The sequence below is a fragment of the Phoxinus phoxinus genome (assembly GCF_949152265.1).
Source record: "Phoxinus phoxinus genome assembly, chromosome: 17".
Taxonomy (NCBI): domain Eukaryota; kingdom Metazoa; phylum Chordata; class Actinopteri; order Cypriniformes; family Leuciscidae; genus Phoxinus; species Phoxinus phoxinus.
The window spans coordinates 20,417,057-20,443,074 of NC_136892.1; the positions used below are offsets into that span (position 1 = coordinate 20,417,057).

Genomic DNA, 26,018 nt, shown 5'->3' on the forward strand with positions numbered 1-26,018 from the left:
TTTTCTTCTCCAATGTCATTTTAAGAAGCTATGTTGGTGGAGATTTAATTTACTGAATATCCGCAATATACTGTGGCATTTTTAGACTCCGAAGAGTATAATTCAGGTAAGGCAACTACATCTACACAAGAAAATATGAATCCATTAAAAAGAATAAAACATGAAAACAAAAGAGACGTATCAGTGATCAAAGAATTATGCGAACCTATTTAAAAGCCAACAGAATCTAGAGTCTATTCTAAAGTGTTTTAAAGTAATAACTTATAGCTTTGAATAAAGCGCGAAACACATTGATATTCAGTCAGCTGTGATAAAATGCCAACGATTATTTTAAATGTAATTGTTTTAAATTCTCAAAACTATATTATTATTAGAGAATTATTATGTAGAATTAAGATTAAGATATGGTGCTTATTGTAAGCAGTGTAGGGTAAGTTACTCTAAAAAGTAATTAGTAGTAAGTTACTAATTACATCTTCAACATTGTAACTAGATTACTGTACTAATTACTCACTCTCTAAATTATTGTATTATTGCTAATTACTTTCTATATCCCATATCAACCTCGACCAGTTGAACAATACAAGGATAGACATCAAACTGCTGTTTTAATTTTTCCAAATAAATAATATAAAATTGTATAAATTATTCTTGAACTGACCAAAAGTATTTAAATGGAGGTTACATTAAAACATACATTTTAACATTTAAAGTTTGATGTTAAATCCACTATTGTTTAAATAGAATTGTTCTATATTAAATTAAGAGTAATTTATTTTTTCAAGGGAAAATTTATTAATTACATAGTAATGCATTTCAGCCAACACTGATTGTAAGGCACTATATCTGGAGCATAATACTTTTTCTAGGCATTAAAACCAGTCAGTCAAACATAATAAAATATACTTTTCAATTTGTTACATGGCACGAATAACTTTAATACATATAGTTAAACATAATGATAAAACAATGTTATTGACTCTGTTTTGTGTCCACAGGAGACCGTGATAAACATGCTGCAGTGCGTTGACTTCCACCACAGCCACATTCATAGTCTGAAGAGTCATGTTCCCCCACACTGTCTACCCAAAAACAATGAGAAAAGTAAGTTGCTTTATTATTTATGCTCAATTCAAGGATTGTATGCAGTTGTTTTTAAATATGGAAGGGGTCATGTGATATTGACTAAAGTCTATGACCTGCGTGTGTCTGCAGAGTCAGAGAACGAGGACAATCCGTTATCGAGCACACCACCACACTTCCTAAAAGCCAAGAAAATGTACACCTACAGTGGCATAAACAAGTATACAGGTAAAGTATGTTTTTAAAGAATAAGATATTAAAGAAAGAAAAAATCGTATATTTTATTATACAAAATGGTATTTATTTGAACTTACACTACGTTTAAATTTATAAACAGTACGATTGAGTGACAAAAAGAGCGGCCCTCAGAGCAAAGACTCTGAGAGATTTATCATAAATGCAATTGAGGAGCAAGAACTCCAGCTGGTGTGTGACGGACAAAGCGATTCATCAGAGGTCCTAACTGCAGAGGACAAAGAGTCGTGGTCTGTTGATGATAGCCAGCCATCACAAAGCTCCATAGACTCCAACTCCACAACTTCCTCTTACAATACAGGTGAAAAAATATTTTTCTTTTTGATGTTAGACATCAATTAAATCCACATACTTAAACATAAATGATACCTGGGGATATTTTTTGTTATCAGGGAGCACAGAGACTGAATGTACCTGTAGTATCTGTGAAGACCAAACAGGAAGTGAGGATGGAAGCCCAGGGAGAGGGTTGTTGGATACACCTACATCAGGGTTTGTATATTGGATATTTAATTTATATTTGTGAATAGCAGAGAAATAAAAAATGTTTTATATATCTATCTAAAATTGATAGATCACCAAAAATTCCGAAAATTCTTTATTTACCCTCAAGTTGTTTTAAGCCAATATGTATTTCTTTGAATATATCTTGAAGAATATGGGTAACCAAATGACTTCCATAGTATGGGGAAAAAATACTTTGGAAGTCAACGAGGCATCAACTGTATCCGACATTCTTCAAAATATCTTCTTTTGTGTTCAGCAGAAGAAAGAAATTCATACAGGTTTGGAACAACTTGAGGGCGAGTAAATTACATTTTTGTGTGAACTATCCATTTAAGATGTACCGGTGTGCAAGCTTGTAACTCATTTTTATGTTTTACTAAATCTCCAGATCAGGAATTCTTCTTAAAGACCCCATGCTTGGAGCTTTTCCAGCTGCTTGGAAAATGCATTTTCCTTTCAGCCCCACGCTGCCAAAAACACCAATACTGCCTCTGCGGCCACCCCTGTGGGAAGCAGACAGCCTGATCCTCAACCCCTCTCTGCTCGCGTCTCCTTCTCAAGGTCTCAGCCGCTCTCTCCATCCCGAAGGGCGAGAAGTGCTACAAAGTAAAGATGAGCCACACAGGCCTTCACACATATTATTAGATATACATTATATATACTACTATAGACTTGTATACTATTTATGAAATCGGTGCATTAGTTGTTTTACGAATACAATACTTTGTAGAATATAATGGAACAAAAACAGTTAAATAGGCTTAGATACGGTGGCCCAGGGAGCTCAACGCACTGCATCTGAAGAAAACAAATGCAAATAGAAAAACACCAGCATATTAAGAAAACATCTTTTCAGTTTGACAACACATGTGTTGCAAGTACTCACAATGCAACCAAATACAGAAACGCGCTGCAAATACAATGCACATTCGATCAGGATGTTAAAATAAACAATAAACTCTCCTTTCAGGTTATTGACAACACCACTGACAAGTAGACATTGAGCAATAATCATGTTCCACCAGGTTCCTCACTTGTTGGGGTCTCCTTCAAATATTTGCATTGTGGTCTGTGCTATTTGCGGCGCATTTTTATATTTGGTTGGGTTGTGAGTATTTGCAGCACATGCATTGTCAAACTGATGAAGATGTTTTCTTAATTTGCTGGTGTTTTTTCTATTTGCATGTGTTCTCTTCAGTTGCTGCGTGTTGAGCTCTCTCGGCCACCGTACTGAGAGCCAAAAGTGCACATTACTGACAGTGTGAAATTACAAACAAGACAGTGTTGCTGGAATGCTGACTGACCAATATTTTTTTTACCATAACAGCATTATTCGAGGACGTGTGGGTCACCCCAGAATCTACCATCTTAAATAGTCCCAGTTTGCATGGCAGTTTTGCAAATGACTCAGTAAGGCCAAACTTTGTGATCCTTTGTTGCCTGTATATACAGTGGGGTCTAAAAGTCTGAGAACACAATGAAAATCTGGGGTCAGAAACCCAGCATAGCAGATTTGCTAAATGTATGTAATGCAATTAAATAATACATAACTTTATATGGGTAAAAACTACACATAACAGTGTGTAGTGATGCAAAAAGGCTAACATGCCCTGCAATTTTGAACGTACATAAATATGAGACCATTCTAAGTGTAGCAAAAATGCAACATTGTGCATAACGGGTGAAACTTTTTAATATTGTTCTCATATAATGGAGCCTATTCAAAGAAGGGTACAAAAACTTGTTACAAGATGGGTATAGTTGTGTGTAAATAGTGAAATTATTTTACATTTTAATTACTGTATCTGGATGAAATACATCAAATAAGTTTATCAAAACTTTCACTAACTGTATAAAAAAATAGTGGAGAAATGGCAATTCTGCAATATTTTTTCAATGGTATGTTAACTATTGGTATCCTCAAGACATGTTTAATGTTAAAAAAATATATATATAATACATTGTGAACATGTCTGAACAGGGTCTCTGGGGGTTAAACAGTTTCACACAGAAAACAGAATTTTCAAAAGTGTAAGATCTAGAAACGTTGTGGCAAAAATGAAAAAAATTAATAGATTCATAAAAGATTCTGCACTACAAATAAGCAACTTTGTGACATTGATAATTTGTCTTTGAACAGGCTGCAAAAACTTCACGCTGAAAATAGGATAAAATTGGACACCGTTGTAATCAGAAAAAATGCTAAATAGAAGCATTTTTGCTAGTGGAATTTTGGACCCCATTGTATGATAGTTTAATGAGATATTGATTTACAGTGAGCTCTCTATTCATGGTATCGTCTCTGTATTTCAAATTGGCAGACTTTCATGAGTGCTGGAAATGGCAACTATCTGTCCTTGAAGTGTGAGGAAGGGAACAAAAGTTCTGAAGATGAGACCCCAGAACAACCCATTCCTCTGAAAAGAGCAAGAAAAGAAAGTTCACGCAGGCGCACTTCAAGAGCAGGACGTGTTACAACGCAGCCAATCCCTAAGAAGAAATGTGTGAATGGCTTCATTATGTTCTGCCGAATGAACAGAAAATTATATATCAGGTGTGTATACTACTATTAGACCAATCGAAATATATTTGAATATATAATCCTTTAATGACACACAGTGTTGATATTATTGGGGAACAGATCCTATCCTGGCATCCCATCCACTACAGTCACCAAAGAGTTAGCCAATCTCTGGCACATCTTGCCCAAGAGGGAGAGACGCTTGTACTGGTAGGCTCTCTGAATTCTCCAAACTTCTTACAGGTTTATCTGTTGCATTGCAATTTCATATAAACCTCTATCCATTTTAGCCTGAAAGCCTGGAGCTTCAGTCGGCAGCAGAACCGCAATGTGCGCGATCAAGAACACGAGACCGAAATGAAGGCAGAGCGCTCTGTGCCCAGTCCACTGCACATGTTACTGGCCTACAGAGAAGTGTATAAAGCTGTCAAATGAAGGTCTTCACGCCTCAGTTAGCTACTGCACTGAGAATATGCTTGACCGGTCTAAGAAAGGCAAGCCAAACTGGTCTTTAAACAACTGCGTTTTATAGTTCGATACAGTTTTTTTAAAGGTTAATCACTGTTGTGATTAAACACAATTACATCTCAGGCATTTTAAAATAACTTATTTATTGTGTTTAGTATATTTTTTATTGTTCTAATGTTTTTAACCATCACAGAGCATATTTACATTTTCAGTATTTTTTATATGCTGTTTTCAGCATTTTTCATTGTGACTTTACATTGTTTGATAAAGCATATTCTGACTTTTATTACTTATTTATAATAAATGACAATTGTTAAGTATCTATCTTTGTATATATATATATTTATATATTTATTATAATGTTTATATCAAACTGTTTTATAGCTTTTTTTTACAGCCTTAAACTAATTATTCTCTAAGAAGCCTTAGGGGAGCTGTAATGTTTCCCAAGAGAGTTATCAACCTTATGAAAGTTGTTCTGGTTTGTACATACTGTGCTGTTATTAAACCTGGACTGAGTTCAGTTTGTCTGGCTTTTCTGTGGCTTTCAAACTCATAAAACCTGCATCAGAAGAACTGGAACATTGTCCTTCAATGTTCATTTCTACATAACCTCTCCCCTTAATGTGTGTGTTTATTAAATATTCTGGCTAATTTGATTAAGCTTTCAGTTACAGGATTTCTGCAGGTCTTCATTCGCCTTTACACAAATTAAGGCCTTAAAAAGTTCTTAAATCAGAGCAGAAAGACTTAGGGCCCTATTTTAAGGATCTAAGCGCATGGCGCAAGTGCACTTAGGACGCGTGTCCAAATCTACTTTTGCTAGTTTAACGACGGGAAAAATGGTCAGCGCGTGCGGCGCATGGTCTAAAAGGATTGTCCCTATTCTCTTAATGAGAAATTACTGTGTCTTGGGAGTAACGTAAAATAAACCAACCAGAATCTCATCTACCATTCCCTTTAAAAGCCAGTTGCGCTCACGCCATGGCGGATTGCTATTTACATGGAAAAACTGAAGTCTCCAGAGCGCAAACGGATCTGCTCGTGCGCAAGATTAAAGCGTGCAAGCAGACCATCTACCGGACAAGCCGGATTCCACTATATCTTTATGTACACAATATTCATATTTTAAGTTGTAATCCTTTTTATTTGACGTGTTTGTGCTGCTGCGTGTCCCTGTGTGTGTAATAAGCAGAGTGTACACACGTTGTACACCCGCCCATAGGTGCACATTACTAACGCAGTCTTTAAATAACAAAAAAATATTGTGCCATTGACTATAGACCAGGTTTTTGTTGGTCATTGGCGAAGTCTATTTCAGTTGCCTCAAAATAGCAACACACCAACAATGCGCCTGAACACACCTCATTTTCAGACCAGCAAGCCCATGGGCGCAAATGCATTTGCTATTTAAACAACGTGGCGCAGGACTGCGTCGGACTGAAACTAGCAAAAGACACTTGCTTGGCGCTGCATTGCACCAGGTGTATGATAGGGCCCTAAAATTCACACTGTACAAAATGTTGCTGCAATTAGATATAACAACTTAAAATGTGTTGAGATAACTATATATCCTAACCAAACTAAAGTTAACTAAACTTAACTTTTTAAGTCAAGCATGAACACATACTTTTTTAAGTTGAAATAACCCTATTTCTTATTCTAATGTTGAATATTAAGTTATGATAATTAATCACAGCAATCACTTTTACAGTGTTAAGTTATGGCATTAAATGTTGCATGCATTGCAAAAATGATTATATATTCAATTTTTGTCCTGTTTTCCAATACAAATATCGAAACATCTTTGATACATTTACTTGAGGTGCAAATGTAAAATGTCTTGAAAGTCTTGAAAAAACTTAATTGAAATTGTGCTTAAACCAAGAACAAATATCTGTCAATGAGTTTCCCTTTGAATTAAGTTGTTTTTTTTAAACCCGTTGGCAGATATGTGTTCTTGTTTTAAGCAAAACTCACTTAATTTGATACATTTGACAGAAAACAAGACTTCATTTTCTGTCTCCAGTTAATGCATCATGATTTAAGAATCTTTAGACAATTGCACTGGAAAACAAGACAAATATACTAAGGAAGAACACCACTTTTTTGCAGTGTGATGAGAAGATACAGTAAAAGTTATGTCCATTCTAGTGGTTGAAAACAATGGTATTCAAACTACCTTTTTTGCAAAAGAAATAAAAAAGTAATGTATAGTCTTTCAAACTCAGAGGTGTTGATCATTGCGTTTCTCATGTTGACGTTTTGTGTTCTCTTAAATTTCCTTTACTTAGTCTTAAAAAGATCTTGAATTTGCATTCATAAAACCGGCAGAAACCCTGAGTTATCAACTTATCAGTGGCTCCATTTAATGCATTTTAACATTTTAAATTCATTCTGCAGATTTTACCTCCGAAATCAATAAGAAAAAAAGTCTGCCAATATCCAGATTTGTAGTCTTTGCTTCCAACCCTGAATTACTCCTCCTCTTCAGGTGTTGTGTTTAAAATATTGCTGATTTTGTGTAATTGTGCAACTGCACTGAAGGACTCTTCTCTCAGATGCTGGTTGCTAATACGAAGCTTCAACACTTCTGCCAGTAGTCCCACCTTGTCTCTCTTCTCCTGAATCAGAGGACAGAGGAACACATCGTGCTAATGAGCCAGTTTGTCCTCTATGAGAGCACATATTTCACACATTTCTCATTTATTAACCGCTAAATAAGCCTCACCTTCAGCAGGTCACTACTCAGGCGCCTAAGCATCCCTTCCAGGTGAGAGAGTTGGTCGGGGAAGTCAATGAATACGTCACTGCTAAAAATAACCATGCAAGTCCATTAATACTCATGCAGTGTATTAATCAAAGAAAGAACTTACACGTCATTAGCCGTTAACTGGTTTTAAAATTAAGATTAGAAAAGATGCTCCACTCACTCCATATCTTCTCCACTGCAATAAGCACTGGAATGGTGGATCTTGTAGGTTTCATTGGATGGTGTATCCGGCCTGCTTGATACAGGACTCATTTCTGACAAAAGGCTTGCCATCCTTTGTGCTGTAAAAATATCATTACAATGGGGTCATTCATTTGAATGCACATACTAATAATAGCATGTCATTGCATTAAACAAATTATGAAAATTATGAGTTATTAATTATTATTATATTATATATAATTATTATATATAATAATTATGAATTAAAATAATTATTTTGTTTTGAGCAGGAATGGTGCAGTATTTATTATAAATTATTGATCGTAAACTTTAATCAAAATATTTTCCCCACCCTTGCCACGACATCATCTTATCTCTTCTCTCTGGTTGTTAATCCATAGGTTGTTAATCCATTGTATTTACTTCTGCTGAAGCTGTCAGCCCACATTATTACATTATTACAAATGTTTATATATATATATATATATCAATTGTAAATGATTAGTTTTATATTTCTCCATCATTTTTTATCCGATTATGCTGTGATTCGTGGGATTGTAGTTCTTTCCGTCACTTAAACACCGTTAAGTACACAGTCTTGTACCCTTGTCTTTTTGTCGGATTTTTTAAAACTTTTTTTGCTTCAAATCAAAGTTTGTAGTGTTGCGATTCACCTCGTAGCTGATTGGCTTGGTTCATAGCGTTTGACTCTTTAGCAAAGACTATTTTTAAATCCTTATGGGGAAAAATGAATGAACTTCGGGAACCAGCTCCGCTGAAAAAGGGCTGTTGCACTCTTTAGCAAACCACAATGATCCAACCCACACAGCAACAGTGTCGGCCCAGATCCGGGCCACATCTGGTACATGTGGATTCCACGCGTACCAGATGTGGGCTAGATCTGGGCGACACTGTTGCTGTGTGGGAACCATCTAATCAATTACCGATGGACAAAATCAAGTCTCGCCCTATACATTTTCTCTTGTTCGAGAAGCCGTTTCATGCCGATATACATCACAATACTCCGTATTTAACTTCTTGTTTACTGAACTGTTGGATTGAAGTAATATCACAAATTAAAATATCACTTGAAGTAATCTTACTTCACACATCCACTAATGCTATGGGTGTAGTCAAAAAAGTAGTTAACACTGAGAAAAGCTTTAGCATTATTTGTTTGCACATGACAAGTGATTTGATCTTTTATATCTAATGCAATGGCATTTATACATTTATAAGTTTAAAAAACGTTTGGGACCACTGTATGTTGAACAATCTTAACTCAACATATTCAAGTATACTTATATAGCCTACTTACGATACTTACTCTCATACTCTTGGGCTGCTTGAACTAGACTATTCCAGTCAAGATCATAAGCCGTGCTTGGCAGGGGCATGAGTTGAGGATCAGGATGTTGGTCTCTGTCCCAAAAGTCAGTTTCAGTCTGTTCAGGCAATTCCCCACATTCTGACAAGACAACCAGGGAGAGCTAGTGTATACCATAAATATCCTCCAAAAATCCCGTCAAGACAAGGTAATACTAGTTGAAGAGCAATTGATAAATCGCAACAGTACAATAAATATTATTTTAATCTTGCCTGTTTGATGTGTTTGCAGGTGGAAATGGACAGGTGTGTGCGTGGGAGTTTCTGGGTATGATCGCTGAGCAGGACCGAATAGCGACGGACTGGCGCATAAGCTTCTGCAAAGCCCTGCCTCATTTTGTTGAGGTGATGACTAGAAAGAGACAGTAAACACATTGCAACATTACAACACTGCTCACATGCCAATGCTCAGCAGAACAATACCTGCTTTTTCCACATTATTATCCTATGCTGTCGGGTTGTTTAGGGTCATACTGCTGAATGTGAGTCGAATACATCACGTACTGAATCACCCTGAGCGCTGTCCTCTGTGTCATCCATCACAATGAGTTTTTTCAAGTCCTCCACCACTGTGCTCTTGCGAACGGGTCGCGGGGAACATGCTGCTCGCAGTGATGCGATCACTCGAGGCTTACCAAACACATTCTTTGAGTTCACATCCACCTGACTGAGAAATATATGTTAAGCCAACTAATAAAATTCAGATAATTATTGATTCTTTTTGTTTTGTGGGCAACACTTTACAATAAGGTTTATCATTAGTCAAAGAATTAGGTACAATACATTTTTTTACAGCATTAATTAATTAAGAGATAATGCACACCTTGGACATTAAATATTGATCTGAGTTGAAATTATTTTATAATTTTACCTGTGTATCTTCCATACAACGTCTAAAAATAAGGGGCTAGTCACACAGAATTTGTTATTGCATTCCACTGCGCTGCATTTTCTTAGTTTTTTCTGTGTAAACACGCACATGTGGACATCTTTGACTATTGTGCTTGCATATTTTGCAGTCTCACACATGATACATTGTTCTAAAAAAGCAGCACTCAAGTGAAAATAAGTGTAACTTTTAAAAAATGTGCCTCTAGACCAGTGATCCTGGCAAAGCTGATATGTACCTCTGGCAATTCATTGTCACAAAAATAAATACATATAAAAGTATTATGTCAGTTTAATGTTGTGCATCTTTATTTTTATTGTTTATTTATTTGTTTGCATTTTAATTAAGATTATGTTCATATAACAAAATGTAAATCATTATAAGATTTATTGGGGCCTCCCTGGATGTTTGATGAGAAGTCAGCACACCAGAGAGCTCCAAAAATGCAAAAAATTAATAATGTCTCTCTCACACAGATACTGTTTCAAGCACGCAGACTCTTCATCAGACGGTTTGGTGTGCAGATTTTTTTGTTGTTGTTCTTTTTAAGTTAAGTATATATAACTTTTTGTTAAGTATATATTTATATTAATATTGTTGCATTTTTGTATAAATGCACGCCGTGCCATCATGTTGGTTTAAGCCAGTCAGTGATGCTCCATCTTACATGCTAGCGTACGACTACCTTGAACTGATTTAAATACTCAGAAGGCTGTGATTTGGTTCGTTTTAGGCAAGCAAAGCAGACATTTTAAACAAAATTAATCTTTAATCTTTTCAAAAAACAGAAACATACTTTTTAAAGTATGGCCATGGCATAGCACTGCGCAGAGGAACCGTCTTCTTACCTTTTGCCATCAACCGATCAGTGTTCAAAAAATCCTCCACTGACTTTCAAAGCGGCTACATATAACGACTTTGGAGGACCTTGGTAGAAATGTATTGGAGTGAAAAATATGATATTTGTCTTTCAAATGTAGTGAAGTTAAAGTCAAACGTTTCCAGATAAAATACTCAAGTAAAGTACAGATCTTCAAAAAGGGAACTCAAGTAAATGTTATTCGTTACGGTCCACCTCTGGTTGTCACAGACGGCATGGATATTGGGAAATATCTGACCACTGTATGGTGCGATTGACCAATTAAAATCAAGTATTTCAGAGAACTGTGTAATAATTGAACTGCGTATGTTGAGAAATAAACCTTATTGTAAAGCGTATTGCTATACTATTATACAATACTATAAGCTATTGTTATGATAATGGTATAAAATATTAAGTATATCCCATAAAGATACCTGCTTACCTTTTTATATGGTTGTGGTCACCGTTTCTGACACCACCGGGTTCTCTATGCAGTGTGTACTCGTACTGTATCTTCTTTTGTTTTGAGCTGCAGTCAGGTTGAGTCTGGCTGGCTTGAAGTTGACATGACCGGTCAGGGTCACCTTGAGATGCTTTAATACCAGTGTCAACACCCTCATGACTTGGCTTTTTCAGTTTTGGAAAAAACGTTGCAGGCTGGTCTCTAGACAGTCGTCCAGGGAAGAGATGTAGTGTGTTAATAGAATAATAATCCTTAGTATCCTCAGTGAATGAATTCTGGCTCTCCCTCCACGCAAGTTGGTCATTTCCGGGAGGTTTTATATTGGGTTCCTGCAGATTGAACAAAATGCAGTCCTGGTTCTTGATGAGATGGTCCTCTCTTAGCTGGAGTTGGCTGAAGTGCTCTTTGCTGGGTTGATTTGAGGTCGGTGAAGATTGAGAAACCACAGCTCTCATCAAAGGAGGCTTTTTCACCACGGAAGTTTTAACCTCTTGCGGTTTGGAAAACAAAGGGCTAGCAGAAATAAAACAAAAAGACCACAGACACACACATATTGTAGAAACATAAAAACAAAGAATGAGGTAAGCGGTGCATACATTACAAAAGGACTGCACGCATAAAGACAGAGCCATTTTAAAAATGTAAAAGTCATTTCATTCTATTTCGAATGTCCTTTTTTTCTCTGTGACATTGTTCATTCTACAGAAAATCAGACTCAGAACTAAACTGACAGATGGTGACTGGAAGGTGTAGACTGAATTTAGGGTCAGAGAACAACTCTATACAATGTGGTGGGAATGTCCCACTTTTTACTGACTGTCCCACCCCTCCCCCGTGGGATCTCATGGGTGGAAGCTGGGAAGGAGGGGTCCGGAGGCGCACGAATATTATACAAGTATTGAATCAATAGTTGTGTCCTGTCCTGGATTAAAAACCCATTGTGAGCCATCATAGGAATTCATACTGGTTTACTCTTGCCTTTTCATCAGGAATTGTATAAAACATTATATAATCATTAATTTTGACAAGATTTATGCATCTCACCTGGGTTTGAGAATAGAAGTTTTGGAGCATGGAAGAGGCAACGTGAGAGCACAGAAGTCCTTCAAGTTGTTTGTAGAAGCAGATGCTTTTAAAGACTTTTTTGTGGATTGTGCAGCTTCCCAGTGCTTTGATCGTTGGATTTTTGGACTGTAGAAGCCCGGCTGTGTCAGCGGGTGCTGCTTACGGCTGTTTCTGAGGGGCTCAGCATTGTTCTTGGCATCTTTACCATTCAACCAGAAGTCATTAGCATAGGGTGAAAAAGCACTTGATTCTCTATTTGGCTGGAGAAAATGCGCCTACGAAACAAAAAAAAGTATTTGTCAATGATAAATTGCCATTAAAAAATGGCCCAAATGAACTTATTTGTTACTTATATTTCAAGTGCTGTTTCCTTTGATTGTCAAGATTCAAAAGTAATGGTACACAGTAATAAAGTAATTTCACTCACACATTTTTCAAGTAGGTCATCTTTACTTTATAACATTTACATTTTATGGGAATTTTTACTTAATTCCAAAACATATGACATAACATAACAAAAAACACAACATAAAACAAAAAACATAACAAAAACGTAACATAACAACAAAAACATAAAATAACACAACACAACTACATATAACAAAACAAACAACATATAACAAAAAACAACAACATAAAACAAAACAAAAACAATTTAACAAAATAAAAACATAACATAAAACAACAAACATATAGCATAACAAAAAACAACATAACATAACAAAAAAAAAACGAATTGAAACTCACTCTTGGCAAGCTGTTGTAAGTGGCTTTCTGCTGGTCCTGCAGACAATCCCTCTGGCCTCTTTCCCTGCCAAGCAATGAGCGAGTGGCTGTTACCATATGCCATTCTCCTTCTGAAATATATGATGAAATTGCAGAGGCAAGTTGCCCTAAGTGAAATGAAATACTGACTGAATCTTATCACTAATAAAAGCACTGAGAACCAGCTATCAGACCTGTATTGTCTTTAGTTCTGGAGCGGTTTAATCTTGTGAACTCCACTTGCTCACTTGAAGGCCAATCTAAGCTGTTTTGCATGGGTGAACGATCATAGGAACTGAAAAAGATGAGGTCATTTTCACCAGTTCAAAGTGTAATGATTATCAAATATGGTAAAAGATTACATCTCACCGCACAAGGCTGGTATGCCTGAACTCAGAACTGAAGTGTAGAGGTGGTGTCTGTGGAGGAGTTGTGGTGCAATCGGAGTCCCAGAACAATGCAGCCATCTTCCTGGATTCCAAGTTTTTCCTCACTATTCTTATAAATGAAACCAAGATATATGCAGCAGCCAAGATGATGTCCAAACATAATAATTTTCATTTAAGACACCCTTCCTGAAGTCATCTGAAATGTGTTTATAGATTGGGAGGGTCAAATGATGGTACAGACCGCTCCAATTCAACTGAGCTAGCGGAGAGAGCAGGGAAAGAGCTGTGTGGGCTCTTCAGCAGCTGAATGGAACAGAGGATGGGATTGTGTTGCCTGGTCTGTTGGTTGTTAGCACTGTGCTTGTTTGCTCCAGGCAACATGATGCTGCTGTGTGCACTGCAATAAATTAAGAAAAAAAGATTAACATTCAGTATGCGGCTTCAGCTCCAGCATATACAAATCATACTGAACACGTATCTAAATAAACAAAAAATCTAAATAGCAGTATTTCACTAGGCCTACTAGACTTTTGAGCCCCACTGTATTTGTTAAGTGTCTTATTTCCTAATAAACATTTTATCCTATTTACATTAATAATAAATGTGTACGCAGCATCAGTGTCCAAGCAGAAATTGCTCATTTAGACGATTCAATAATACAATTGCTATGAACATTTGCATATTTAATAAAAATAACTAAATTTAGTTACGGTCGCCCATGATTTTGCCAATTTAGACACGCGTAGGCATATTAAGGGTTTACACTACAACTATACATACTAAAAACTAAAATGAAAAGTTTGTGTTTTTCGCGTACAGATGACAACGTTGTCAAAATGACAAAAAATATTCATGCCGGGCAAGTAGACTGAACATGTAATATGTATGCACATGACGTCACCCCGGTTTCACAACTTCGCATTTTTGATGTTTACATGGGCACGATAATGGTATTGTTTTCAAAAGCTTGCGTTTTCAGGCCCCCAAAACGCCATTGTTGTGTAAATGAACAGCCAAAACGATTTAAAAAAAACGTTTGTTGAAAAAGCTGCTGTGAATGGCCCCTAAATTTAGTTATGAAAACAAGCCTAAACTTCAGAGTAGGCCTAAACTTAACAAACTGTAAACTTGTCCCTCAAATCTGATTGGTTGGTTGAAATGTTGATCCAGGAGAATGTTGTACTTGGTGAAATTACATTCACCGTAATGACTCATGTACCAGTTACCTTGTAGCCTGTACATGTACACTGCATCTGGAAAGTATTCACAGCGCCTCACTTTTTACACATTTTGTTATATTACAGCCTTATTCCAAAATGGATTAAATTAATTATTTTCCTCAAAATTCTACAAGCAATACCCCATAATGACAACGTGAAAGAAGTTTGTTTGAAATCTTTGCAAATTTATAGCCTATAAATAAATAAATAAACGGAAAAAAGAATCACATGTACATAAGTATTCACAGCCTTTGCCATGACATGAGTCAAGGAATTGTCTGTAGACAAGGTCCCAATGAGCCTTTGTCTGCTCAAAGTCCCAATGAGCACAGTGGCTTCCATCATCCGTAAATGGAAGAAGTTTGGAACCACCAGGACTCTTCCTAGAGCTGGCCGCCCGGCCAAACTGAGCGATTGGGGGAGAAGGGCCTTAGTCAGGGAGATGACCAAGAACCCGATGGTCACTCTGACAGAGCTCCAGTGTTTCTCTGTGGAGAGAGGAGAACCTTCCAGGAGAACAACCATCTCTGTAGCACTCCACCAATCAGGCCTGTATGGTCGAGTGGCCAGAAGGAAGCCAATCCTCAGTAAAAGGCACATGACAGCCCACCTAGAGTTTGCCAAAAGGCACCTGAAGGAGTCTTAGACCATGAGAAACATAATTCTCTGCTCTTATTAAACAAAGATTGAACGCTTTGGCCTGAATGGCAAGCATCATGTCTGGAGGAAACCAGGCAACGCTCATCACCTGGTTAATATCATCCCAACAGTGAGGCATGGTGGTGGCAGCAGCATGCTGTGGGGATGTTTTTCAGAGGCAGGAACTGACTAGTCAGGATCGAGGGAAAGATGAACGCATCAATGTACAGAAACATCCTTGATGAAAACGTGCTCTAGAGGGTTCTGGACATCAGACTGGGGCGACGGTTCATCTTCCACCAGGACGACGGTTCATCTTCCACCAGGACAACGACCCTAAGCACACAGCCAAGATGACAAAGGAGTGGCTACAGGGCAACTCTGTGAATGTCCTTGAGTGGACCCAGCCAGTGCCCAGACTTGAACGTCTCTGAAAATGGCTGTGCACCGACAATCCCCATCCAACTTGATGGAGCTTGAGAAATTCTGCAAAGAAGAAACTGACCAAAAATAGGTGTGCCAAGCTTGTAACATCATACTCAAAAAGACTTGAGGCTGTAATTAGTGCCAAAGGTGCTTCAGCAAAGTATTGAGCAAAGGCTGTGAATACTTATGTACATGTGATTTTTTATTTAAAAATTTGCAAAGATTTCAAACAAACTTTTCACATTTTCATTATGGGGTATTGTTTGTAGATTTGAGGAAAATAACTAATTGAATCCATTTTGGAATAAGGCTGTAACATAACAAAAACTTGGGAAAAAGTGTAGCGCTGTGAATACATTTCGGATGCACTGTATGGATTGCATAATTGCTGCTGCAGACCCAGAAAGCATGAGGTGCATTGTCCTGTGCTGCATCTCTAGTTAGAGTAATCCATCCGCATCTATGGTTTCTGCTCCAAGTTTGCCAAAAGTCCTCTACCAACAACAGCCAAGGTAAACATCTATTTGAAAGGTTGGCACATAATATTCTTAGGAATAGAGCAGGTCTATAAAACAAAGCATAAAGTTGTCAATTTGTGGAGGGTTGGGAGTCCATTGGAACATTTCACAGCGGAGTCAAACATCTATAAAAGGTAATAAACTATAATAGATAAAATAACCAGAAAAGCAACAAAAAACAATCCTAACTAAAATGTATCATTGTGTGTGTGCGCGCATAGGCGCAACATTACGAGTCATCTGATCAAGGATTTTGTATGATTTTGAAAGATGAGGGTGGAAAAAAACAATCAAATCATGTTCATGTTTATTGTGCTGACATTTAAAAACCTTTACAAAATTACCCGGCATGGAAAAAAAAAAAGATTCTGTAGTTATCACAGCAACCCAGAAAACAGAACTGCAAAACCGATACAGCCAAGTTAACAAAGCTCCCAACATAATGACAACAAGTCGTGTACTTATTATACAGTACAAAATCTCAATATCGTGAGATCAAATGAACAGTGCAAACAGTGAATTTGTGCATAAGGAGTACTGGCTCAAATATCCCAGACACCATTCTCAAGTGGAATTGGCAGTCATCTATTTGATATATTAACATGGGCAATTTAGCCACTTAAAGAATGACATACTGTATTCCCCTTTTGCAGCTCATGTGTGCATGCAAATAAAACACAACATTGGAATGTGAGGCATAACATTAGCTTAACCCACCGTGCGTGATGTGAATTATAATAGTGTTTGATCAAGACAAAGAAATAAATAAAAAACTTTTCCACACGTTCATTACTTTGGGAGCTATGCAACGATGCATAGGAGGTCTTTGTTGTTCTGCGATTCGTTTTAGCTTCAGTTTATCAGACTGTTAGTAGTGTGCACTTAAATTCAGTTCATCCCCAACCCAAAATAGAGCCATTTGGTCACAGATATAAAATAAAACGGAGGGAAAATATCTGGCAACTATCACAAACAGACTATGGTGGTTGATTAGTAATCAAAAGCACTCCTGTTTTATGGATCTTCACACACCTGTCAAAACAACATTACTGTAATGATTTTCATCTGCAAGGTTAATGTTCCTAAAACTAAGCTAATCTTTTACTCACCAACCCGTCAGGGCAAACTGCTTAAATAAAACTATTTACAGTGTCAAAATACATACAGTACAGCGGTTCCAAAATAGTGAAAACGACTAAATAGCGAGGGGCTTACAACATCAGCAGGTAAATTCACAGGCTTAGATGTTCTTTAGTGTAGGACTTGTATTAAATGTTGAGGCCAGTCCATCGTTATATTCTCTTCACCTATTCTCCACGTAGACAAAACAGAGTGGAATTAGACCGTCTGTGCAGAAAATGACAATTCTGAAGATCCACAATGCCCTTCATTTCTGTGGAAGGATGTTTGTCAGAATGTCAATAAAATTGTCCAGGCCCCAGAGGTACCCGTCCTCTCTGTTGCCCTCCACCCACGGGCTGCGATGGTCCAGGGTGAGAGGGGGCGGCAAGGGCACAGTCTTTCCAAAGTCTATCATCCAGATTCCAGCCTTGCCAGTGAGGTCATGGACAAATAACAAGGAGCTGCCCACCACCTACAGGCAAACACAGCAAGACCGTCCGTATTAGAGCCTGTATTTTACATCAGCAGAGTAGAATGAAGAACCGCCAAATGAAGATGCATCTCACCTCGTGTGCTTTGAAGAAATCGGATTTTTCCAGCACGCCTCGTAGTTCCTTCAACCGTTGTTGGTAGCTTCTCTGTGAACAGAAGAGCCTAACAATGAACTTGTTTACATACGTTTTTTTAAATGGATTAATGTTTAAAAGACCCACAGGCAGAGGAACCATTATTTTAACCATACAGCAATAATTGATAAAAACTAGATTTGAAATGTTTAAAAGCAAGAAGTAAAATACTACAATTAAATTTAAATGCACAAATATAACAATTACATTTACCTGCTTATATTTTTACCAAAATAATTTTAACATGAAAAAAATCTATGCATTTTATTCAAAAGAATACTGTACGCATGTACACACACACACACATATATATATATACACACATATATGTAGATAGTGTACATGCGCACAGTATGAAAATAATACATTTAACAATGTTATTAAAATATTAGTGTTCTAACAAATGAACTTTAAGTGATCATTAGATGATGGCAAATGTAAAAATCAGAAAATGAGAACGAGCAATTAAAGATACATTGACATATACTGATAAATTGATACATAATATTGAATATATTGTAAATATTTTATTCATAAACTCATACCAAAATTAGCATGTTGCTGTCCACAAAGTCCTCAAGGGTTTGGATCACCTCATCTTTGTACTTTGTTCTCTTGAAGTTAGTGTTACAAGTGCCATCCGATTTCTGAAGACAGATCAAATTGGTCAAGACAATATAATGAAGACTAAAACAAAACTAAGCCATCACAAGAAACACTAAGCATTTCCAAACATAAATTCAGAGTGGTCCTGAATCACATCTACCTTGATGCCCTCGATGCGAAAGCCCAGCGTAGCCGTTGAGCTGAGGGTTTCTCTCCACTGCATGTATCTGGTTTTGAGTACTGCTTGCCTGGCCCGCTCATCCGCAGTGGGGGCGTTCGGGTCCACTGCGATCATTTTTAAATACATGTCTCTGCGAGGCTGAGGACACTCCCGGGCCTTCTCCAACTCTTCCTCCAGGTAAGTCCTAAAAGCATGTATACCGGTCAACATCAGCACAGGAATAATTATTTAGTATGGAAACATTGTCGTTTGTATTTGAGAACTGGCCTAACAGAATTATGCCAGTTCTTAGAGATGCTGACCACCAATGATCATATTTCATCCTGTTGTTTGGACACCACCATCTACTGTGTTGCAGTCTTGGCTTCAGCTGGCACACCCATGTACAAGTCCCTATATAATTGTCAGCGTAAGTGGGAAGCACTAGTGAAAAAAAAAACCATCACAAGCTCCAACCCATTGCCTAACAGCAACACAAATAGTCCGATTTTTTAATGCTGTCTGATATCGATAAACTGCTAACTATTCTCATGTTGTGGCCTGATAAACAATACACGACCCTTTATAAATATCCAATATTAATTCATTTGTATTTAGACATCACAACATGAAATAAAACAATATTCCTGTTTTTAAAGATTTAACAGTGTAATTATGACGTACATCTGAGTGTAACAGATTATCAGAGAAAAAAATGGGATTTGGTCCCATCCATCAGTTGATTAGATTTTGCGATGTGGCCGTGGCACTCAAAAGTGGAGACAGATGAACGTGAGCTTGCAGAGGCAGGTTTGAGTGGACTAAATGATTGGAGAAGTCGGTTATTTTCACTAGAGGGTCCAGTTAGGAGTTAGTTTTGATTTTGTTTAAACACTACAATGTCAAAAAAAAATTTTTAAATTAAACAAATGCAGGGATGAATTGTTCACAATAACATCTAAAATGCATTTGAAAAAGGGATAGTGTAATTTTCAGTTCACGCAGATTTTATAGATTGAGTGAGTGTTAGATGATAGCAAAGGAAATATACAGTAAATGTAAAAAAAGGGGAAAAGAGCATGAACAATTGAATATACAATAATCAGCAGATACTGATACGTTAACCAAATCTCTAATATTAGCCAGTAACTGATATGACACCAATAAATCATGGTTATGAGGAAGAACAAGTTGTTATGCAACTAGATACCCAAAAGCAAAACTGTAAATCCCACTTAGTTTTCTATTTGTTTAATAATTAGTACTTACTAATTGAATTTTGGATAAAAAATTTTTTTTAAAAGATACCCAAAAGCATAACTGTAGATCCCACTTTGTTTTCTATATGTTTAATAATTAGTACTTGTCACCAAGTTTGGAAGAAAAAGCGCTTAATTTCTAGTGATCTTTAGCAGAAACATGCATTTCCGATTTTGGACAAAACTGTTTGGACAGGGCCGGAATCCTCTACCGGAATAGTGACGTTTAATTTGTGCTTTTCCGATGATGCATTTTGACTGCATCAGCACTTATTTCATTAACACGATGTGGATAAGCTAAACATGTCAGCAGTGTGGACACACTTCACAGTGACCAAAAATTATGCTGGAGTAGCAATATGGACAATTTTGTTTGACTGAAATATCAAGACACGGCTCGTTACTGAAGAAACAATGCCAGAACACGACCGCATGAAGAGAATAAAGTGTTTAAAGGGTTAGTTCACCCAAAAATGAAAATTCTGTCATCATTTACTTACCCTCACGTCGCTCCAAACCTGTACGATTTTTGTTCATTTTTGGAATGAAATTGGAATTTGGAATTCTGTCCCTCCATTGATAGTCAATTACCACTTTGACACTTCAAAAAGTTCATAAAGAGATCGTAAAACGAATCCGTATGAATCGAGCGGTTTAGTCCAAATGTACTGAAGAGACTTGATCGATTTAAATGATTGAATTTAGCCTTTTATTCACATATAAACAGTCATCAACTCTCACATCAGTTGTGGTAAAAGGAAGCTTAAGCATGTTCGCTTGACGTGCAAGAACCAATGATGTTCATTCTCGTGTTACGCAGCACGGTTGAGCTTCAGCAAGAACCAATGATGTTCATTCTCATGTTACGCATCACGTTTGAGGTTCAGCAAGAACCAATGAGGTTCATTCACGTGTTACGCAGCACGTTTGAGTTTCAGCAAGAACCTATGAGGTTCATTCTCGTGTTACGCAGCACGTTTGAGCTTCCACAAGAACCAATGAGGTTTGTTCTTGTGTGTTACGCACCACGTTTAAGCTTCTGCAAGAGGTTCGGTTGAGCTTCTGATCAGAGTTTATATGTAAATAAAAGACTAAAATTCTAAATTTTCATTATATTAAATTAAGCACGTCTTGTTAGAAAATTTGGACTAAACCGCTCCATTCATATGGATTAGTTTTACAGTCTCTTTATGACCTTTTTGAAGCGCCAAAGTGGTAGTTGTGAAGCTGTTATTGGAGAGACAGAAAGCTCTCGGATTTCATTACAAAGATCTTAATTTGTGTTCCAGAGATGAACGAAAGGTTTGGAACTACATTAGGCGAGTAATCATTTTTTGGTGAATTATCCATTTAATTACACAAACTTCATTTTAAGATTCAGTTTTTGGCTAAATGAAAACATTCATTTCAGTTTCGATAAAAAAAAGGAGGAGGAAAGAAAAAGAAACTTAATTTCGAAGCGTCACTTAATTTCTTAATGGTGTTTTCATGTAGTCATCCGTAAAGCCATGAAATTATTTCATTTGTGAGCCAGTCCATTATTGTGGCATCATCTACCCATAAATCATCAATTTAAAGAAATTTGGTTGGTCACTGCATGCTGGTCAGATTGTCTCTTCCGGTTTAAGTGAAGGTTATTCTCTAGAATATGCTGCAGTTTACTAAGATAAGTGCTGAATTTACAAAGCACAACGTCCTCACCGGCTTCCCATTTTGCAGTCCATGATGCAGGGAGAGTCAAAGTCAGCGAGCAGGTCGTCCATGAGGTTGTAATCCTGCTCGTCACGCTGAGTCACGCCGTAGTATCCAGGAACGAAGGGATGCAGCGAGTCGCTCATGAGCTGCAGAAAACACTGCTGCTCGCACTCGCAGAACTTCTTCAGCAGCCTTCCGTCACTGCCCATCTGAAAGTTTCCTGGAGAACCAAACAAAAACATGCAGACGTCAGACAAAAAGGGAATCACCGGACACAGCAAGAAAAAAAAAATCATTAGCTATACAGCAAATTCACATGACCATAAAACTAACAAAAATCAAGGCTCAAACATGAAAGTTTCAAGAGACTTTAGCCATATATACATTTATTTATTTACTTTGACGGCTAAAGTCTCTTGATTATGATAGATTGAGATATATATATAGCCTGTAGATTAAAATATATACACACACAATAACATTTATTGCAAAAAACACTTATGAACATAGATGAACAAGCAAACCTGCATGGCCGACCACCTGTACCCAAGGAGAGCGCTTTTTCACCGCCACTGGAGTGGGAGACCAGTTCACCATATTCTTTGACTTCTTCCACAGATCAGCCTTTGAACGAAAAGATATGATTGAAACAAACATAGATGAGACTGACATGTCATTAACACCCTACGACTTCGACTGAGCAGTACGCAAAGGATCTGTACAAGGGTCATTTGTTGATAGAGGCTTTTCTTGCCTCTGGTTCTCTTTTTCTTACACAGCGAGCCGCTCTGGGGCACTGAGTGCATTCAGTCGACCTCAGGCTCCAACGTGCAACTCAATCTCCTCCATTAACCATAGGTCGAGTTTTTCCCCATGTGGCAAATCATTGACGACAATCTCGAACTAAACAAAGTCATCAAGCAATACCAAGAGGCTGTGATTAAGAAATAGCTAATCTTAGAAGGATGTTCATAAAACATTTACAGACGGCACTTGTTATGCTGCCAGATAAAATGGAGGAGCCAGTGTGGACAGTGCCAACAAGAATAGCATTACTTTACAACTTGTGAAGGTCAGTGATTAAATAAATAAAAAGGGTTTAAGGTAAAAAAAAAAAAAAAAAAAGCATTTTAGTGTTATTAATATTAATATATGCCATTGAGTTGTGGATTCACAGCACGTGACATTTCAAAACCTAAAGTAATTGCAAGTTTTTATTTTGTTAGATGCCATGGACCAAATATGAATAATGTAAATATAATGTATTTTTTTCAATAGAATACTGTTAGATGTATTATTTATGATATCTTTATTTTAATACATTTTAATATTTATTAATTAATTTAATTAAAATTTTAAATAACATTTTATTTTAATTATTTATTTGTACACTTTTTAATTCTTTTTTTAAGCACTCCCTTGCGACGCCAGTTTGAAAACCCTTTGCTTAAGTGTCAATACATTCCTTAATGTTTTTTCTTTTTCCTGCATGTTGGTCACTCATAATTTTATTGTGGCAGACAATTTGTTTTCCAAATATTAATAAGCAGTGTAGCAGTTTTGATTTAAAAAATAAATATATATATAAAATACTAGAACTTAAAATTATTGAAAACTTAGCCATAATCCTTTATTTTTAATCCTGATTCCAGGACACTCAGTTGCATCACATGCCCATCATACGAGGTGTATTCAAGTCAATGCATGTGTGTGAAATTATTTGACGTATTTTTAATAAATAAAAGATCTGGACATAATAAAAAAATAAAATAAAAAGTAGTAGTGTGTCACATCATTGACTCTTAAGTATTTCGTTCTGCTGCTCACCCACACCTCTTCCCGACCGACTTGATCTGTTGATTCCTTCCTCTCCGCCGTTTTGATGTTGTCAGAAAACCGTCTACAAGATCCCTTTGAGCTGATGTGCCATCAACCTTTCTATCCTACTCTATACAGGACCCTATGCCGCTGTAACGACTGTAGGCAATGTGAAAATCTTTCTATCGTGTGTATCTATCCTCCAAGCGTCAGCCTTCCGAATGAAGCCAATTGACCTGTACAGTTCTCGCTGATCTCCAAGCTCAAACGCTCACTCACTCTCGGCTAGTGGAAAACCAGTCAGACGAGAATGACGTTCTCCAGAACAAAGCGAGAGAGGCCCACCATACAGAGCTGGAGGTGCATCATTTGCTGACCTTAGAAGTTCAGTTTCAATAGAGCATTTGACTCACTATTGTGAGTTTCTCAATGGGCCACTTCCCCCCCCCTCATGATCCATAAAAACAAATCCCATTCAATATCACCATCAAAATGATTGGAGACAGTACAGCTCCTACAACAGAACAATGCAGATTATATTCAAACACCTTTATGGTTGCAATGATGAATCCTTGTTGACTTAATAATCACAAAGTTTACATTTGATTTATTGTTATCATGTGATTATAATGATGGTGGCTGCTTTACAGTCACACGAATACCTTCGTAAGAGACATTTGTCATACTCTAATGGACTTATTTACCCCCCCAAAAAAAGTAATACACATGGAATTTTTTCCACCATTTACAACCATGATCTCATGACCTGAAGATGTTAATGAGTTATGACAATTACTCAACAACTGCATATTTTGATCTACAGCATACACCTGTGTACACTTGGCATTCAATGCATCTGCACTTAAAAAGTTACCATGACAACTATAGTTTAATAAAATGTAACTTAGTCATACAAATAATTTTTTATTTGGAAACATTTTACAATTACAAAAAGTTCCATGGTTTGTAGTTGTATCAGGATAGCAGAGAAGTACAGTATAGTATCTAGTTGCAAGTATTGTACAAAGGTAAACACCATTTTTTAGCTTTTTTAATTGACTTTTGACAAGAGACATTCGATTTTCTTATTCTCGTATTTTTGATGCAAAAACTTTGTAAGGAACCCGGTCAAAAGCCACTATTCTCTCACTGACAGAGGGACAATAATGACATGTTTATATTTTGGTGAATTATTCTTACAAAAATATATATATCTATATATAATAATAATACTGCCCTTTTAGTAGTATTTACAATCAAATAAAGTCCAGAGGCTGTTATTTAAAAAAAGGAAAATTAAACTTGTGGACAATATTGATTTTTTTTTTTTTTTATCATTGAGGAAACATTTAAGGCCAGATTGTATAACGTACTTTGTACATTAAAGTTTACATGAAATTGTAGTGAAGTAAAAAGTATTTTGTCCCCTTATAAAAAGAGTAAAAGCAGAAAACAGAACTCTAAAGTAAAGTACAAATTGCCAAAATAATAGGCTACTCAAGCATTGTAGGCTAATTAAGTACTCGTATAGCCTACTTTACACCTTTGTTACCAGTAACAATGGAATATTTGGTGTATTGGGATAGCATTGACTATCAATGAAATACGTACTAATGCATATATTATAATATTAAAAGTTCAAAACTTATTCTTACCGTGAGTGGTTCACCTGGAGACTGATTATAGTCACTGTAACCCATTAAATCCTCTTCGCATTCCTCAAAAGACGAGGCTGGCGAGAGGCCGGTGGAGGAAGAGTTGGACAGCTTTCTCAGCGCCAGGGACGAGGCAGGAGAGCCGCTGAGCCCGCTGTCCGAGCAGATGGACTCTTCGTCGGGCTGATGTGAGCCCGAGCAGGGTCCGCGGGGGCTCTGGTCACACTCGCAGGTTACAACCAGCTCAGGGACAGCAACACGAGCGCGTCTGGAGAGCTGCTCCATGGGCTCCTCTGGGTGGCTGTGGTGGACGTCACCCATACCCGCGCAGGGTGCCGGGGTATCGGGCGTTTTAGTCATCACGCTGCTTCTGATCTATAAAATCATTGAGGTTGTTGATGGGTTTATCCAGATTAGGGCCAAACCCAAACGCGTAACCGGTGTTACAATATATTCGGTTCCTGAAATATTTGGTTCCAATGGGTGGAGCTATCATGAATATTCACGAGACCATCGCGGGGGCGGGGTGACCATTACAAGCGAGTGGAACAGAAATTATTAGCGTGAGCGCCTCTGATCAAGTTTTGCTTTATGGATTATTCATTTCAAACAGGTAATAAAGTTGAACGAAGTTAAGCTTAAACTATATATATTTTTACTCAGTACTCTGAGTTTACCTGAACTAT

The 26,018-nt window shown here is 37.1% G+C and overlaps 3 protein-coding genes across 4 annotated transcripts; 1 reads left to right on the forward strand and 2 right to left on the reverse strand.

The window, feature by feature from the left end:
- The first annotated feature begins 7 nt into the window (after positions 1-7).
- Positions 8-7,277, forward strand: meiosin (meiosis initiator). Its single transcript, XM_079586848.1, has 10 exons — positions 8-106; positions 999-1,104; positions 1,216-1,311; positions 1,421-1,639; positions 1,731-1,830; positions 2,234-2,451; positions 3,173-3,255; positions 4,167-4,399; positions 4,487-4,576; positions 4,657-7,277. The coding sequence occupies exons 2-10, from the start codon at positions 1,014-1,016 to the stop codon at positions 4,799-4,801; spliced, it is 1,275 nt and encodes a 424-aa protein (XP_079442974.1). The 5' UTR covers positions 8-106; positions 999-1,013; the 3' UTR covers positions 4,802-7,277.
- A 34-nt stretch (positions 7,278-7,311) lies between these two features.
- LOC306985005 (uncharacterized protein) lies at positions 7,312-13,859 on the reverse strand (the record flags this gene model as incomplete). Of its 2 annotated transcripts, none has more annotated exons than XM_079586847.1 (11): positions 13,569-13,859; positions 13,394-13,494; positions 13,182-13,291; positions 12,414-12,709; positions 11,349-11,882; positions 9,660-9,822; positions 9,369-9,507; positions 9,097-9,237; positions 7,768-7,888; positions 7,566-7,647; positions 7,312-7,458 (listed from the first exon to the last, which is right to left on the reverse strand). In XM_079586847.1, the coding sequence occupies exons 1-11, from the start codon at positions 13,664-13,666 to the stop codon at positions 7,312-7,314; spliced, it is 1,932 nt and encodes a 643-aa protein (XP_079442973.1). In that variant the 5' UTR covers positions 13,667-13,859. The 2 variants fall into 2 exon arrangements, with proteins under 2 accessions (XP_079442973.1, XP_079442972.1); XM_079586846.1 differs by having other exon boundaries at positions 9,088-9,237.
- Positions 13,860-16,055: 2,196 nt separating this feature from the next.
- On the reverse strand, positions 16,056-25,897 carry itpkca (inositol-trisphosphate 3-kinase Ca). Its single transcript, XM_079585166.1, has 7 exons — positions 25,333-25,897; positions 22,384-22,483; positions 21,866-22,079; positions 18,906-19,110; positions 18,685-18,786; positions 18,080-18,151; positions 16,056-17,985 (listed from the first exon to the last, which is right to left on the reverse strand). Exons 1-7 carry the CDS (start codon positions 25,690-25,692, stop codon positions 17,779-17,781), a joined length of 1,260 nt encoding a protein of 419 aa, XP_079441292.1. The 5' UTR covers positions 25,693-25,897; the 3' UTR covers positions 16,056-17,778.
- Between the last annotated feature and the right edge of the window lie 121 nt (positions 25,898-26,018).